Source organism: Nyctereutes procyonoides, unplaced genomic scaffold, assembly GCF_905146905.1.
Source record: "Nyctereutes procyonoides isolate TBG_1078 unplaced genomic scaffold, NYPRO_anot_genome, whole genome shotgun sequence".
Taxonomy (NCBI): Eukaryota; Metazoa; Chordata; class Mammalia; order Carnivora; family Canidae; genus Nyctereutes; species Nyctereutes procyonoides.
The window spans coordinates 24,934,537-24,949,205 of record NW_026575133.1 but is presented as its reverse complement, the minus strand read 5'-3'; the positions used below and the strand labels follow the sequence as shown (position 1 = coordinate 24,949,205).

At 43.6% G+C, this 14,669-nt stretch overlaps 1 protein-coding gene across 1 annotated transcript; it reads left to right on the top strand.

The window, feature by feature from the left end:
- The first annotated feature begins 13,102 nt into the window (after nt 1-13,102).
- FAM24B (family with sequence similarity 24 member B) lies at nt 13,103-14,365 on the top strand. The gene is made up of 2 exons (XM_055345748.1): nt 13,103-13,194; nt 14,179-14,365. The coding sequence occupies exons 1-2, from the start codon at nt 13,103-13,105 to the stop codon at nt 14,363-14,365; spliced, it is 279 nt and encodes a 92-aa protein (XP_055201723.1).
- The last annotated feature ends 304 nt before the right edge of the window (nt 14,366-14,669 follow it).

The following is a 14,669-nucleotide window of genomic DNA, read 5'->3' as shown; positions in this document are numbered from 1 at the left end:
GGGGGAGAAGCAGGCTCTATGCCGGGAGCCCGACACGGGACTCAATCCCGGGACTCCAGGATCACACCCCGGGCCAAAGGCAGGCGCTAAACCACTGAACCACCCTGGGATCCCCTGATTTTTTTTTTAAAGACAAAGCTTTCTATCTTTTTGCCATCTCTGCCTCTTCTGTTTCCAAGCACTAACTTTCATGGCATACTTTCAGGAGTTTCTTCACTGGTCATTAGCTCGCATTTTCATCTTTGTTTCATTCTGTGCCCCATCCTCTGATTTTCCTGCTCCCGAGCCGCCACCATCTTTGCCCATTAGCACAGCATCTAGAGCCTTTGGTACTCTTTTTTTTTTTAATTTTTTTTTATTTACTTATGATAGTCACAGAGAGAGAGAGAGAGAGAGGCAGAGACACAGGCAGAGGGAGAAGCAGGCTCCATGCACCAGGAGCCCGATGTGGGATTCGATCCCGGGTCTCCAGGATCGCGCCCTGGGCCAAAGGCAGGCACCAAACCGCTGCGCCACCCAGGGATCCCGCCTTTGGTACTCTTTGAGGAACCTCCACACAGTTTTCCAGAGTGGCTGCACCAGTTCACATTCCCACCAACAGTGTAAGAGGGTCCCCCCTTTCTCCGCATCCTCTCCAACCTTTGTGGTTTCCTGCTACGACCCAGCAATTGCACTGCTGGGGATTTACCCCAAAGATGCAGATCCAATGAAACGCTGGCACACCCGCACCCCGATGTTTCTAGCAGCCATGTCCACAATAGCCAAACCGTGGAAGGAGCCTCGGTGTCCATCGAAAGATGAATGGATAAAGAAGATGTGGTCTATGTATACAATGGAATATTCCTCAGCCATTAGAAACGACGAATACCCACCATTTGCTTCAACGTGGAGGGACCTGGAGGGTATGATGCTGAGTGAAGTAAGTCAATCGGAGAAGGACAAACAGTGTATGTTCTCATTCATTTGGGGAATATGAATAGTGAAAGGGAATATAAGGGAAGGGAGAAGAAATGTGTGGGAAATATCAGAAAGGGAGACAGAACATGAAGACTCCTAACTCTGGGAAACCAACTAGGCGCGGTGGAAGGGGAGGAGGGCGGGGGGTGGGGGTGACTGGGTGGCGGGCACTGAGGGAGACACTTGACGGGATGAGCACTGGGTGTTATTCTGTATGTTGGCAAATTGAACACCAATAAAAAACAAATTTATAAAAAAAAATAAAGCCTTTGGTACATGTGACTCCTGCCTATGCTGCAGGCTCCCCTACCTTTGCCCGTGCTTTCCTCTCTACCTACAATGTCTTTTTTCATGGATAGCAGGGAAAAATCCTGTTTATCATTGAAAACCAAGTATAGAATTCCCATTGTGTTACTGCTTTTTCTGTACTACACTTAAAGTTTTCAGGTACTGTAATTCTCTTGTGGTTTAGGATTGTATAAAATAATTCTCAACGTTTGTGTTCTCTACCATCTGAATGATTTTTAAGATTAGGAATTATTTTATACCTGGTGGACAGGTTCAGAAAAGGTTTGTTGAATGGAACTGATGAGCGGAGCAGTATGGGTTTAGAACTTTATTACAATGTAAGAGGAGCAGAAAAAGGAGAATTTAGTAAATTCAGTCTTATACTTTTTTATCAAAGCCAGAGTAGTTGTGGTAGTGCAGAGGTTACCTTGATTTTATTTTTTATTTTTATTTTTTTAAGATTTATTTTATTTATTTATGATAGACACACACAGAGAAAGAGAGAGAGAGAGAGAGAGAGAGAGAGAGGCAGAGACAGAGGCAGAGGGAGAAGCAGGCTCCATGCAGGGAGCCCGACACAGGACTCAATCCCGAGACTCCAGGATCATGCCCTGGGCCAAAGGCAGGGGCCAAACCGCTGAGCCATCCAGGGATCCCCTACCTTGATTTTAATATGCTAAATTACTCTTACCATGAATTGCAAATGTTTCTTCTTGCCTTTTTTTTTCCACTTTAAATAATTAAAACATTTTTGAAAACTTTCCACCAGTATCATGATGTGTTCTTGGCTTGCCTATTTTATTTATTTATTTATTTTTAAAAAGATTTTATTTATTCATGAGAGACAGAAAGAGAAAGAGAGAGAGAGAGAGGGAGAGAGAAGGAGAGGCAGACTCTATGCAGGGAGCCCGATGTGGGACTCAATCCTGGGTCTCCAAGATCACACCCTGGGCTGAAGGCAGCACTAAACCGCTGGGCTGCCCCCTGGCTTGCCTATTTTAAAGAGAAATTTGATATTTTAGGATTTACACTGTGAATCATGACTATGTATTGTAACACAGTGGTTCTGAGACACTTTTGGCTTAGGACCCTTTATACACTCATATGTTGAATACTCCAAAGAGTTTTTGTTTATGTGGGTTTATATTACTAATTAAAAAAAAAAAACACAACACCGCTGGTTTCAGCTCTGACATGAAAAGAGTTTGGGATTTATCACAACCATCTTTACAACAACAACAAAAATGTTGAACAAACTGAAAAATCAATGACTTTTTAAAAATCCACCAGGTGATGAGGTCACAGGGTAAACAGCCACTCTGACAACTGGAAAAATAGGTAAATGCAGAAAATCCCAGTAGAGATTGGTTACTAGGAACAAAATCCTCTGGAGGAAGTAACTGGGAGGAACACTTAAATGGTCATCGATGAACTACTGGAGGCTGAGCCTCTTCTGAGAGAGATAGATAACTCCTGGGAGCCCACTTTTAGGAGGCCCCACACTTTTATGGGTTTTACTTCCAGGAATCCCACCAGATTTGCACAGTGAAGATTGGAGAAGAATCTCCTAGTGCTTTCTGCAGGGGGAAGGGAAAAGTAACCATTTTGAAATACAACCCACAGTAGTCTCCTTAATAAAGGTGTACTTTCTGGGGGGGGAAGTTACCAGAGTCTTTTGTGATCTGGGGGATGAGCAATTTAGCTTTCCTGTTGCATGTAGGGAGAGGGGGAAAAAAAAGACAAACACTTTTGAAGGTGACAGGCAAGGGACTGAGGTCTGCTAAAAACAGATTCAGTCTTAATATTATGGAATGCTGGGGCAGCCTGGGTGGCTCAGTGATTTAGCCCTGCCTTCAGGCCAGGGCCTGATCCTAGAGACCTGGGATGGAGTCCCACGTCGGGCTCCCTGCATGGAGCCTGCTTCTCCCTCTGCCTGTGTCTCTGCCTCTCTCTCTCTCTCTCTCTCTCTCTGTGTCTCACTTGAATAAATAAATAAAATCTTTTAAAAAAATATTATGGAATGCTTTCCTTCCCCAGTGCCTTACCACCACGTCAGCAGGGCTCCGGGATAAAAACAATCCATTACAATTAAGAGAGTAAGATGCAGACTATTTTAAATGCACTTTCTAGGGAAACCAGAAGGCAATAGGAGGGACAAGAGCAGGAATATTAGAGGAAATTGAAGCCCCTGGCACCTGTAGTTCCAGCGAATATTAAACATCGCTTAATTCCTAACCAGATTAACATAAAACTCTGATTTTTATGTGATTACCTCAGTAAAACGTGATTACCTCAGTTCCTATGCATTTCTCCATTACATTATGTCTGACTTTCAACAAAACATTACTGCACAGGCTGAAAGGCAAGAAAAACTTATGCCAAAGAGACAAAGCAAGCATTAGAACCAGTCTTAACGTATGACACAGATTTTGGAATTATCAGGGAGCTTAAAATAACTAGCATGTATAAATTCTATAATACTCTAGTTGAATGTATCACTAGACTAGGATTTCAATTTGGAAGCTCCTCCTCCCTCTTTAGGGCAAAACCTGACTCTTCTCACAGCAGTTGCCGGGACCACAACAAAGCCCTCAGCTGAACAGGAGGAGTCTGAAGCAAAGCCCACAGTTGTGAGAGCTGTGGGAGAGGACAAGGATGGACCTGGGGTCAAATATGGGGAGCTCACAGGCTTACTCCCGGTAGCCTGGGATCCAGGCTGCTTTCTGCCAGCAGTGATGCCAGTGGTGCAATCCACAAGTACTGGGGTATTTGCAGCCACCTGCCCCAGGGGTTAGCTGCAGGGGATGACACCTGGCAAAATAGGTGATGTGGATCAAAGTCCTGGTAGGTGTGAATTACTAAGACTTTGCCACAGGAAAAAACAAGCCCCCGTAACTGGGATCACATCACAAAAGTTCAACTCCCGGATTCTGAGCACAGCTGCTGTCTACTCCTTGCCAACACGGCCCCTCCTATCACTCTCAGTGCTCTTGCCTAATCACTGCATGTGATTTGCCAATGGACGCTTAAGGTGAAAATCTTTTCAATAACCGGACCCTTCCCAAAATAAAATGCAACTGGATTTCTTTGCATATCTTTCAGCTCAGAGCCAAAATCAAAGCCTCTGTGTGATACAGTTAGTGAGCACTAGGGAATGAAGAACAACACTTCATTTCAGAGGTTTGCAGAAAGGTTGAGGGGGTTGGAAGGGCACTGGACCTGGGAGGAAAGTGTTGGAGGGAAAGGTCACAGAACCAGCCCTTAGTTCCTGCCTTTTTTTTTTTTTAAGATTTTATTTATCTATTCATGAGAGACAGAGAGAGAGGCAGAGACACAGGCAGAGGGAGAAGCAGGCTCCATTCAGGGAGCCCGACATGGGACTCGATCCCCGGTCTCCAGGATCACACCCTGGGCTGCAGGCAGCGCTAAACCGCTGAGCCACCAGGGTTCCCCTACTTCCTGCCTTGTTGGTGACTTGCTAGGTGACCCTAAAGAGTCACTTCTGCTTTCTGAGCTCCAGTTTCCTCATCTGTCAAATAGAGTCTTAGTCATTGCCTTGTGTTCTGGCCATCTGCAGTGAAACTCAGAAAGATTATGCTAAGACACGTTGGATCAGTAGCTTAATGTTGCTGACTTATAAGCAAATGAAAATATTCTTATCAGTAAATGAAATGATAATGCTCATGGTTTACTGTTATGTCCGAATTTATTGCTCTGTCTGAATTTAGGGGCTTAGATCTTGAAAGTTGTTATCAGATTGACAAAATTAATATTTGGGTCATTGCCAATGAAATATGTCAGCATTCTAATGAGTGCTAGGCCCTCTGTTTCATATTGGGGATCCAGAATTTCTGCCTCATGAAACTCACACTAAGAAAAAAACAGATTTTTAATGAACAGATTCATCAGAGCAATTTGATAACCACAAGAATGAAAGGAAACCAGAAATCAAGTGGCCGGGGATCCCTGGGTGGCTCAGCGGTTTAGCGCCTGCCTTCGGCCCAGGGCACGATCCTGGAGTCCCAGGATCGAGTCCCGCGTCAGGCTCCCAGCATGGAGCCTGCTTCTCCCACTGCCTGTGTCTCCGCCTCATTCTCTCTCTCTCTCTCTCTCTCTCTCTCTCTCTCTGTCTATCATAAATAAATAAATAAATCTTTAAAAAAAAGAAATCAAGTGGCCCTTTCTGTAGGGAAGGATTACATAACTTGTCTCCTTAATTGTGACTCAGCTTATTCAAAGCCGTGTCCGTCAGAGTAGTTGGTGCTTTGATGGAGAACATAGAAAAGTAACTCGGAAAAATAAAACACTTTTGAGTGAGGTAAAAAGTGGGGGGTGAGGTGGGGAAACAACACAGTTAATTCAACTCCAGAGCATTGGGTTCAGTGAGGGGGAGCATAGTAGGTTCTTGTAGTCAAGACAAATATCTGTTCAGAGTTAGAACAGGAAATGGAAATCCTTATGATGAATGAAATTTAAGTTTTTAGAGAGGTACATGCAAATGGCATGGATACAGAGGAAAATGAGCAATTAACATGGGGGACATGGGAATCGATGAAGATTTTATAGAGGAATTGGCACTGACTGAATTCTTTAGGATTCATATTACAGCACATGAGGAAAGGGATTGGAAGAACTATCTAGTTAAGGCTCAGAGGTGTGAAAATACATGGGGCATGGGGAAATGCAGTGGGAAATGAAGCTGGAAGGATAGACTATGTTGAAATGTGGATAGCCCAGTCTAGGATGACACATGTGATGTGCCTGGGACACAAGATTTAAGGAGGCATTCACTCTCAGGGTCAGACAAGTGTGGGGTCGGCACAGTGGCTATGCTCATCAAATGGAGGATTGATTTCAGACTTCTGCTTCTGGGAAGATGGAGTAAATGTACTTTTTGTTATGGTTTCCACCAAGCGCAACTGAAACTCCTGGACATTATATATAAAACACAAGACCCTGACAGGTGGAGGGAAGAAAACAGAGAAGTTAGGAAACTTAAATCCAAAGAACATGGTGGTGAACTCCCTGGGTTTTGTTTTTGCTTCATATTTCCAGACTTGGAGATGAAGAAGCTGGCAACCTAGAAACACCAGTGGGTGAAGACAAAAAATCCTCCCCAAAAAACCCTGCTGTCTGTAGCCAAAGGACCAAGAAAAAGGGAGCCTAACAAGCCAGGGAGACTGTACTCCAGTCAAATGTCCCAGAAAAAAACTGTGACTCCACTCCCAGCCCCTCCTCCTCCCAGCAAAGACTAACTTGAAAGTCTAGACCTTCACTCTCACCAAGCTATAGAGTTGTCCCAAATCACCCTTTTCTATCAATGTAGTGTCTGAGATGACCGAGTGATAACATCCCTGCCTCCCCAATCAGTGGAGATCTTGGGGAAGTCTGAACTTTCACCTTGACCCAATGGTAATGAGGCACAATTACACTTAACTGCTGGGCTGGTATCAGAGGAGACTTAGTGGAAATTCAGGACTCTGACCATCTCCCACCAGCAACAGGGTCACCTCTACTGTAGGATCAGTGGAGACCAACGCAGGAGGGGATTTCTTTGCAATCTTCACTCCAAGAACCTCATTGAGCTCCTTGTAAAATTCACGAAAGTGGTTCTCCCCCTGCTAGAAAAGCCTGGGCCCCTAGGAATATTTTTCTCTCATGGTGGTCCTCCTTTAGCATCCAACAATTTATCACTTAACCATTTAAGTATTCCTAACAGTTGCTGACTCTAGCAGTGGCTTCAGCTCCTGAGAAGCTGTGATTGTGTCTCTTTTCTATTCATCTGTCTCTTCACTTTTGTGGTGTGGTCTATTTCCTCTGTGACTTCAAGACATGTTGATTATCAGTTTGGTTAGCTTTTTTCTTGCTTTGAGGATGGCAGCTCCCAAGCTCTTTACATGTTGTAGTGGAACTGGAATTTCTTTGTTCATTTTCATTAGTTTTTCTTTCTGTTCTTAAGACTGGATAATCTTTCTTTTTTTTTTTTTTTTAAGATTTTATTTACTTAATTCCTGAGAGACACAGAGAACGAGGCAGAAACACAGGCAGAGGGAGAAACAGGCTCCCTGAGGGGAGCCCAATGCAGTACTCGATGCCAGGACCCCGGGATCACGCCCTGGACTGAAGGCAGATGCTCAACTGCTGAGCCCCCCAGGCGTCCCCTAAGACTGGATAATCTTGATTGAAGTGTCTCCAAGTTCACTGATTATTTCTTCGCCTGCTCAGATCTGTGGTTAAGCTCCTCCAACAATTTTTTTTCAGTTATACTTTCCAACTCCAAAATTTCTATTTGACTCTTAAAAAAAAATCTTTTTAAAAATTTTTTTTGTTTTATTTTATTTTTTTAATTTCTTTTTTTTTCCCCAGAGATTTTATTTATTTATTCATGACAGACACAGAGACGAGAGAGAGAGAGGCAGAGGCACAGGCAGTGGAAGAAGCAGGCCCCATGCAGGGAGCCCAACATGGGACTCAGTCCCTGGTCTCCAGGATCATGCCCTGGGCTAAAGGCAGTGCTAAACTGCTGAGCCACCCGGGCTGCCCTTTTTCTTTATTATTATTTTTTTTCGGTATATTTTTGGTATATTTTTTATTGGAGTTCGATTTGCCAACATATAGCATAACACCCAGTGCTCATCCCATCAAGTGCTCCCTTCAGTGCCTGACACCCAGTCACCTCAACCCCCCGCCCACCTACCTTGCCACCACCCCTTGTTTGTCTCCCAGAGTTAGGAGTCTCTCATGTTCTGTTCTCCCTCCCTGATATTTCCCACTTATTTTCTCTCCTTTCTCCTTTATTCCCTTTCACTATTTTTTATATTCCCTGTATGAGTGGAACCATATAGTGTTTGTCCTTCTCCAATTGACTCGCTTCACTCAGCATAATACCCTCCAGTTCCATCCACATCGAAGCAAATGGTGGGTATTTGTCATTTCTAATGGCTGAGGAATATTCCATTGTGTACATAGACCACAGCTTCATTATCTATTCATCTGTCGGTGGACACCAAGGCTCCTTCCACAGTTTGGCTATTGTGGACATTGATGCTATAAACATTGGGGTGCACGTGTCCCAGCGTTTCACTGCATCTGCATCTTTGGGGTAAATCCCCAGCAGCGCAATTACTGGGTCGTAGGGCAGATCTACTTTTAACTCTTTTGAGGAACCTCCACACAGTTTTCCAGAGTGGCTGCACCAGTTCACATTCCCACCAACAGTGCAAGAGGGTTCCCTTCCCTTTTCTCCACATCCTCTCCAACAGTTGTGGTTTCCTGTCTTCTTAATTTTCCCCATTCTCACTGGTGTGAGGTGGTATCTCATTGTGGTTTTGATTTGTATTTCCCTGATGGCCAGTGATGTGGAGCATTTCCTCATGTGCTTGTTGGCCATGTCTATGTCTTCCTCTGTGAGATTTTTGTTCATGTCTTTTGCCCATTTCATGATTGGATTGTTTGTTTCTTTGCTGTTGAGTTTATTCAGTTCTTTATAGATCTTGGAAACTAGCCCTTTATCTGATAGGTCATTTGCAAATATCCTCTCCCACTCTGTAGGTTGTCTTTTTGTTTTGTTGACTGTTTCTTTTGCTGTGCAGAAGCTTGTTATCTTGATTAAGTCCCAGTAGTTCATTTTTGCTTTTGTTTCCCTTGCCTTCATGGATGTATCTTGCAAGAGGTTGCTGTGGCCAAGTTCAAAAATGGTGTTGCCTGTGTTCTCCTCTAGGATTTTGATGGATTCTTGTCTCACATTTAGATCTTTCATCCATTTTGAGTTTATCTTTGTAAATGGTGTAAGAGAATAGTCCAGTTTCATTCTTCTGCACGTGCCTGTCCAGTTTTCCCAGCACCATTTATTGAAGAGACTGTCCTTTTCCCAGTAGATAGTCTTTCCTGCTTTGTCGCTTTTTCTGGGTTTCTATTTCTGTTCCATTGATCCATGTGTCCGTTTTTGTGCCAGTACCACACTGTCTTGATGACCACAGCTTTGTAGTACAACCTGAAATCTGGCATTGTGATGCTCCCAGCTCTGGTTTTCTTTTTCAATATTCCCCTGTCTGACATTCAGGGTCTTTTCTGATTCCATACACATCTTAAGATGATTTGTTCCAACAAATCCATAGTATTTTGATAGGGATTGCATTAAATGTGTAAATTGCCCTGGGTAGCGTTGACATTTTCATAATATTTATTCTTCCAATCCATGAACCTGGAATATTTTTCCATCTCTTTGTGTCTTCCTCAATTTCTTTCAGAAGTGTTCTATAGTTTTTAGGGTATAGATACTTTACCTCTTTGGTTAGGTTTATTCCTAGGTATCTTATGTTTTTGGGTGCAGTAGTAAATGGGATTGACTCCTTAATTTCTCTTTCTTCAGTCTCAGTGTTAGTGTATAGAAATGCCACTGATTTCTGGGCATTGATTTTGTATCCTGCCACACTGCCAAATTGCGTATGAGTTCTAGCGATCTTGGAGTGGAGTCTTTTGGGTTTTCTATGTACAGTATGATGTCATCTGTGAAGAGGGAGAGTTTGACTTGCCAATTTGAATGCCTTTTATTTCTTTTTGTTGCCTGATTGCTGAGGCTAGGACTTCTAGTACTATGTTGAATAGCAGTGGTGAGAGTAGACATCCCTGTCGTGTTCCTGATCTTAGGGGAAAGGCTTTCAGAAAAAAATTTCTATCTCTTTATTGATGTTCTCTATTGGAGCCATTATTCTCATACTTTAGTTCTTTAGACAGGGATTCCTTTGAAAATATTTAAAATAGGGATCCCTGGGTGGCGCAGCGGTTTGGCGCCTGCCTTTGGCCCAGGGCGCGATCCTGGAGACCCGGGATCGAGTCCCGCGTCGGGCTCCCGGTGCATGGAGCCTGCTTCAATTTCTGCCTGTGTCTCTGCCTCTCTCTCTCTCTCTGTATGACTATCATAAATAAATAAAAAAATTAAAAAAAAAAAGAAAATATTTAAAATAGTTGATTTGAAAACTGTCCAGTAGGGCCAATGTCTGGGTTTCCTAGGGAAAGTTATTAATTGCTTTCCTTTACCTTTTATCGGTCATAATTCTTTTTTTCCTCCTTCCTTCCTTTCTTTTTCTTTCTTTCTCTTCCTCCCTCCCTTGCTCCTTCCCTCCTTTCCTTTTGTCTTACAGTCTTTTGTTGAAAACTAGACATTTAAAATAATGTAACATGGCAACTGTGGAAGTCAGTTTCTCCCAGCTCTCTAAGGTTTGTTGTTTAGTGACTTTTCTCAACAGATTCTGTAAGGTCTGTATTCTTTGTTGTATGTGGACGCCAAAGTCTCTGTTGATTAGCTTAGTAGTTAGCTAATGATCAGGCAAAGATTACCTGAAATGCCTGGAACCAATAAATCTCCCAGTCTTTCATGAGGGGCTCCATGTGCATGTTGGGGCATGCCTTCAACAACCAGCCAAGCCTTCACTTTTTGCTTGGGAAAATGCCTCAGGGTCAGTCAGTGGTGAATGCTCAGGACCATCTCGTGTCTTTCTTGAGGTTACTCATAGCCTTAGACACGCACACTGCACACATGCATGGCCTAAAGTCCCAGGAATATGTCAGAGCTTTTCAAAACTCCTGAATGGACAGCTAATTTACCAGCTTTTCCTTTAAGCTTTTTGGCTATTCTGTGATTTGCCCCCAAATGTTATCTACTACCTCAGGCAGCCAGAAAGGTAAAACAATTATGGTTGTTTTTGCCAAAATCCCCTTAAAGGAAGACTTTTTGCATTGGTCAAACTCCATGTTAGGTTGAATACAGATAGCTTTGCAAGTGAGGATTTCCATGTGCCTGGAAGACAGGTCAGATAATAACAGTTCTTTGGGAATGAGGCTTTGAAAGAGCTCTACCTCTGTTTTCCCTTTGGTGGCTGCAGTGCAGCTTGGGTTTTAGTTTCAAGGTTGCCATGGAACTGGAGAGGGAGTGATGGAACAATGCCACAAAGCCTTGCTGCTCGTACTGAGACTCAGTTTTTCTTAAAAATAGGTGTTTCCGGGGATCCCTGGGTGGCGCAGCGGTTTAGCGCCTGCCTTTGGCCCAGGGCGCAATCCTGAAGACCCGGGATCGAGTCCCACATCCGGCTCCTGGTGCATGGAGCCTGCTTCTCCCTCTGCCTGTGTCTCTGCCTCTCTCTCTCTCTCTCTCTCTCTCTCTCTGTGACTATCATAAATAAATTAAAAAAAAATTAAAAAAAAATAGGTGTTTCCTGAGCAGCAAGCTTTTAGTTAATTTCCAGGGTCTGAAAAAGACCCTTTTTCTACCAGATTTTTTACTGCTTTTATACAGGAAAGAATTTTCAGAGGTCTTATGCCACTAGTTTTGTTGATAAGCCCCCTGCTGTTTATAACCTCATCCAGGGTTTAGCCAGAGCAGCAAGGAATAACCCTTCATAGTTAAAATAATTTCCTCATTTAACTGAACCAGCTTTGCTAGGTATGAATTTCTTAAAATAATATAAACCTGATTTATAACATTTTATTCATTATTGCTTTTTGAAATCTTTGTCTTCGCCATAAAGTAGGACAATATTCAGAAATCAGTGAACATACATCTGAGTCCTATGAAATGACTAGGCTGTTATTCTATCGTGATGTTGCAACATAAAGTCTAATCAGTCTTTCATAATTGGACTTTTAGATATAGGAGTATTTTTAGATATTAGCCTTCCCCACATTACTGTTCTTTGATTTTATTGAAATCCCAGATTTGCTTTAGATTAACAGTCAGACCTTAAAAGGATCTTTGAGGGAACCAAGATTGAAAGGGTGAGACTGAGAATAAATGATTTAGAATAATATTTGGACACTCCTGTTTCTATTGGTCCAAAAATGTATCTGAACATGAAACAGAATTCAGAACTCCATGAACGGGAGTTGGTGTCCAAAGTGCTGATGTCACACAGCCTCTGGCCTGACATAGAAGGCATAGAAGTTGGAGCTGGACAGTGGCTGTACATTCCGGTAGCTCTTGTGGAGACGATGCATCCAAAAGCCAGCTCCTCAAACTTAGATCTTAATTACTCTTAACGGGGATAACTAGAGTTTTCTTTCTCAAATTAAACGTTTGAGAAATTACTGATAAGATGTACTGTTCCCTAAAGTTTATATTAATTGTAATTTTTTTTTACTGCGGGCATTCATCGAGCATGGAAGACTTAGAGGGTAGTAAGTATGTTTCTCAACTCTGGGTTGTTTTTCAGTCCTCACTCACTTTTCCCCAGTTTCAGAGAATGAGATTAAACAAATGGCTTATTCCAGAAAAATCGGATTTCCTGGGAGGATTGAGAAGGAAAAAAATGGCAGTTGTCAGTGGGAGAGTAGAAGACTGTTTTCCTGAAACATGTATCACTTACAAAATGGATTTGTGTAGTCTCAGCATTGTTGAACGTAACATTTTAAAACAGTTGTCCCCTCAATCATCCCCATAGGAGATTACTAAGCCTGATGTAGAGTGAGGAGCTAATTCTGATTCTGAAAGTGAATGTATTTCAGGACCCAGGTATTTGGGAGCAAAACCATTTGTTTGAGTGAAGCTTGTTTTGTTACTTAGAGCTGCACGTTACTGCCGGTGAAAGGAAGAAAAAGATGCTCCTGCTTTCTTCTTTTTCTCTGGGTTTTGCATTTCAGTCTGGTCTCCTTCATAAACAAACCCTTTCCCCCTCTCTGGGCCAGTTTAGGGTCCTATGCTGTGCCTTCTGGGAAAACTCATTTGTATGTTGGGGGTTCACTCTTTTTCCAGTAGAGGAAGCTGTTGAGGTGGCTAGGTGGCTGGGTGGGGAGGGAAGCCACTTTGTTTGCTGCACTTCTCTGCCTAGATAAAGCCAACTCTTCTAAAGTCAACACGATAATTATGTTCTGCATCGGTGGCGGTATCCTGATGGCCATTCTTGTGCTGATGGGTGTTGTCATCGGTCTTTACCACAAAATATCCAACGCATTAAAGTGAGTGATGTGGGTAAGACTGAAAAGCACCCCCTCAAATAGGATACTCCGGGCTCCCTGCCTGAGCAGGGTCATCCCTTGCCCTGTGCCCACACCCAGGGGGAGGTCAGGAGCAGCAGGTAGGTCTGAAAATGCGAAGACAGGTGAGTGTGGAATCTTGAGTTTTCCCCCTTCTGGCTTAGGGCTGTGAGCTCATAAGTAGAATGTTCTCAGCAGGGAGTGGGGTTGTGGCCTGTGATGCTTTGCCCCACTACCCTCCCCGAGTGGACCCTCAGCCGGCTTACTCCTCACACTGGCTGTGCCCTCCCTCTGTCCCAGGCACTGCAGACTGTGCGGGAGGCTGTGGGTGAGTCTGTGCCTGGGATTCACTCAGAGGACAGGCTGGATTGACCTCCTCTTAGCGGAGTTGGGGGAGCCGTCAGGGGGTTCTCTCATTCACGTGCATGGCCCTGGGGGCAGTGAGGTGGGCCTGGAGGACTGTGGGGAAGCTGAGCTGGGTGAAGGTCCCGGGGACACCTGACAGGGGAGTGCAGCCCAGACAAAAGATCATTAACTTTGGGGGAGAGGAACCCTGGAGCCTGGGAGAGAGATGGGTCGTGAAGCCGTGCTGTTCCCGTCCTAGGGAAGTGAAGCCTGTGAGCTGGAAGGTAAATCCCAGAACATGGGGGGTGGGGGTGGGGGTGGCCAAGTGTGGCCCCTTCCCCATCCCGCTCTGCACCTGATGGGCCTGCAGGGATCGGCTGGGTGATCCCACACCTGCGCTTGCTCTCTCTTGTTGGCTGTAACCTGATTTTCCATTTCTAGCAGTGGGAGAGGAAGGGATTGGATAGGAGCTTGGGACAGGGGCCGGGAGCTCTAGTTTCGGGCTGCTGTCATGTATTTGATTGGTCCAGCCCCAAACCTCCCAGATACCCCTGATAATTGTGACAAATGGATGGAGAAGAAAAATTCTAATCCCATGCTCTGTGTATGTCTTTTCTTAAGACCTCCAAAGTCACCTCTTTGTTTGGCCTTAAAAAATAATCCAGCCATACTCACTCAGGACAAGGTTGCTGCAGCCGCCCTCTCCGCTGGGTCTTATCCCAACCTCCAATGCTGTGATGAATGTAGCTTGTATGCTGACTTCGATCCCCTGCCACCATGCTTCTGTGATGTAAATGAGGGACTTTGACTTGGGTGGGCACAAATATATTCATGCATAGTATTTCTTTTTTAGTAGAATGTTGTATTATTCAAGTCAAGTTTTACAGTGTTTACATTATGTATTATATGGTGTATTTATGTTCTTTGAATAAATGCAATATTGAAAATAATCCTCTGCCTGCAGTGATGGTTTTTGTTAGTCATAAATGCACTTAAATTTGTGTACTAGCCACATTGAAACTTGGGGCAACTATCTTTTACTTTTTTTTTAATTTGTAACTTTTATTATTTTTATTTTTTATAAATTTATTTTTTATTGGTGTTCAATTTGC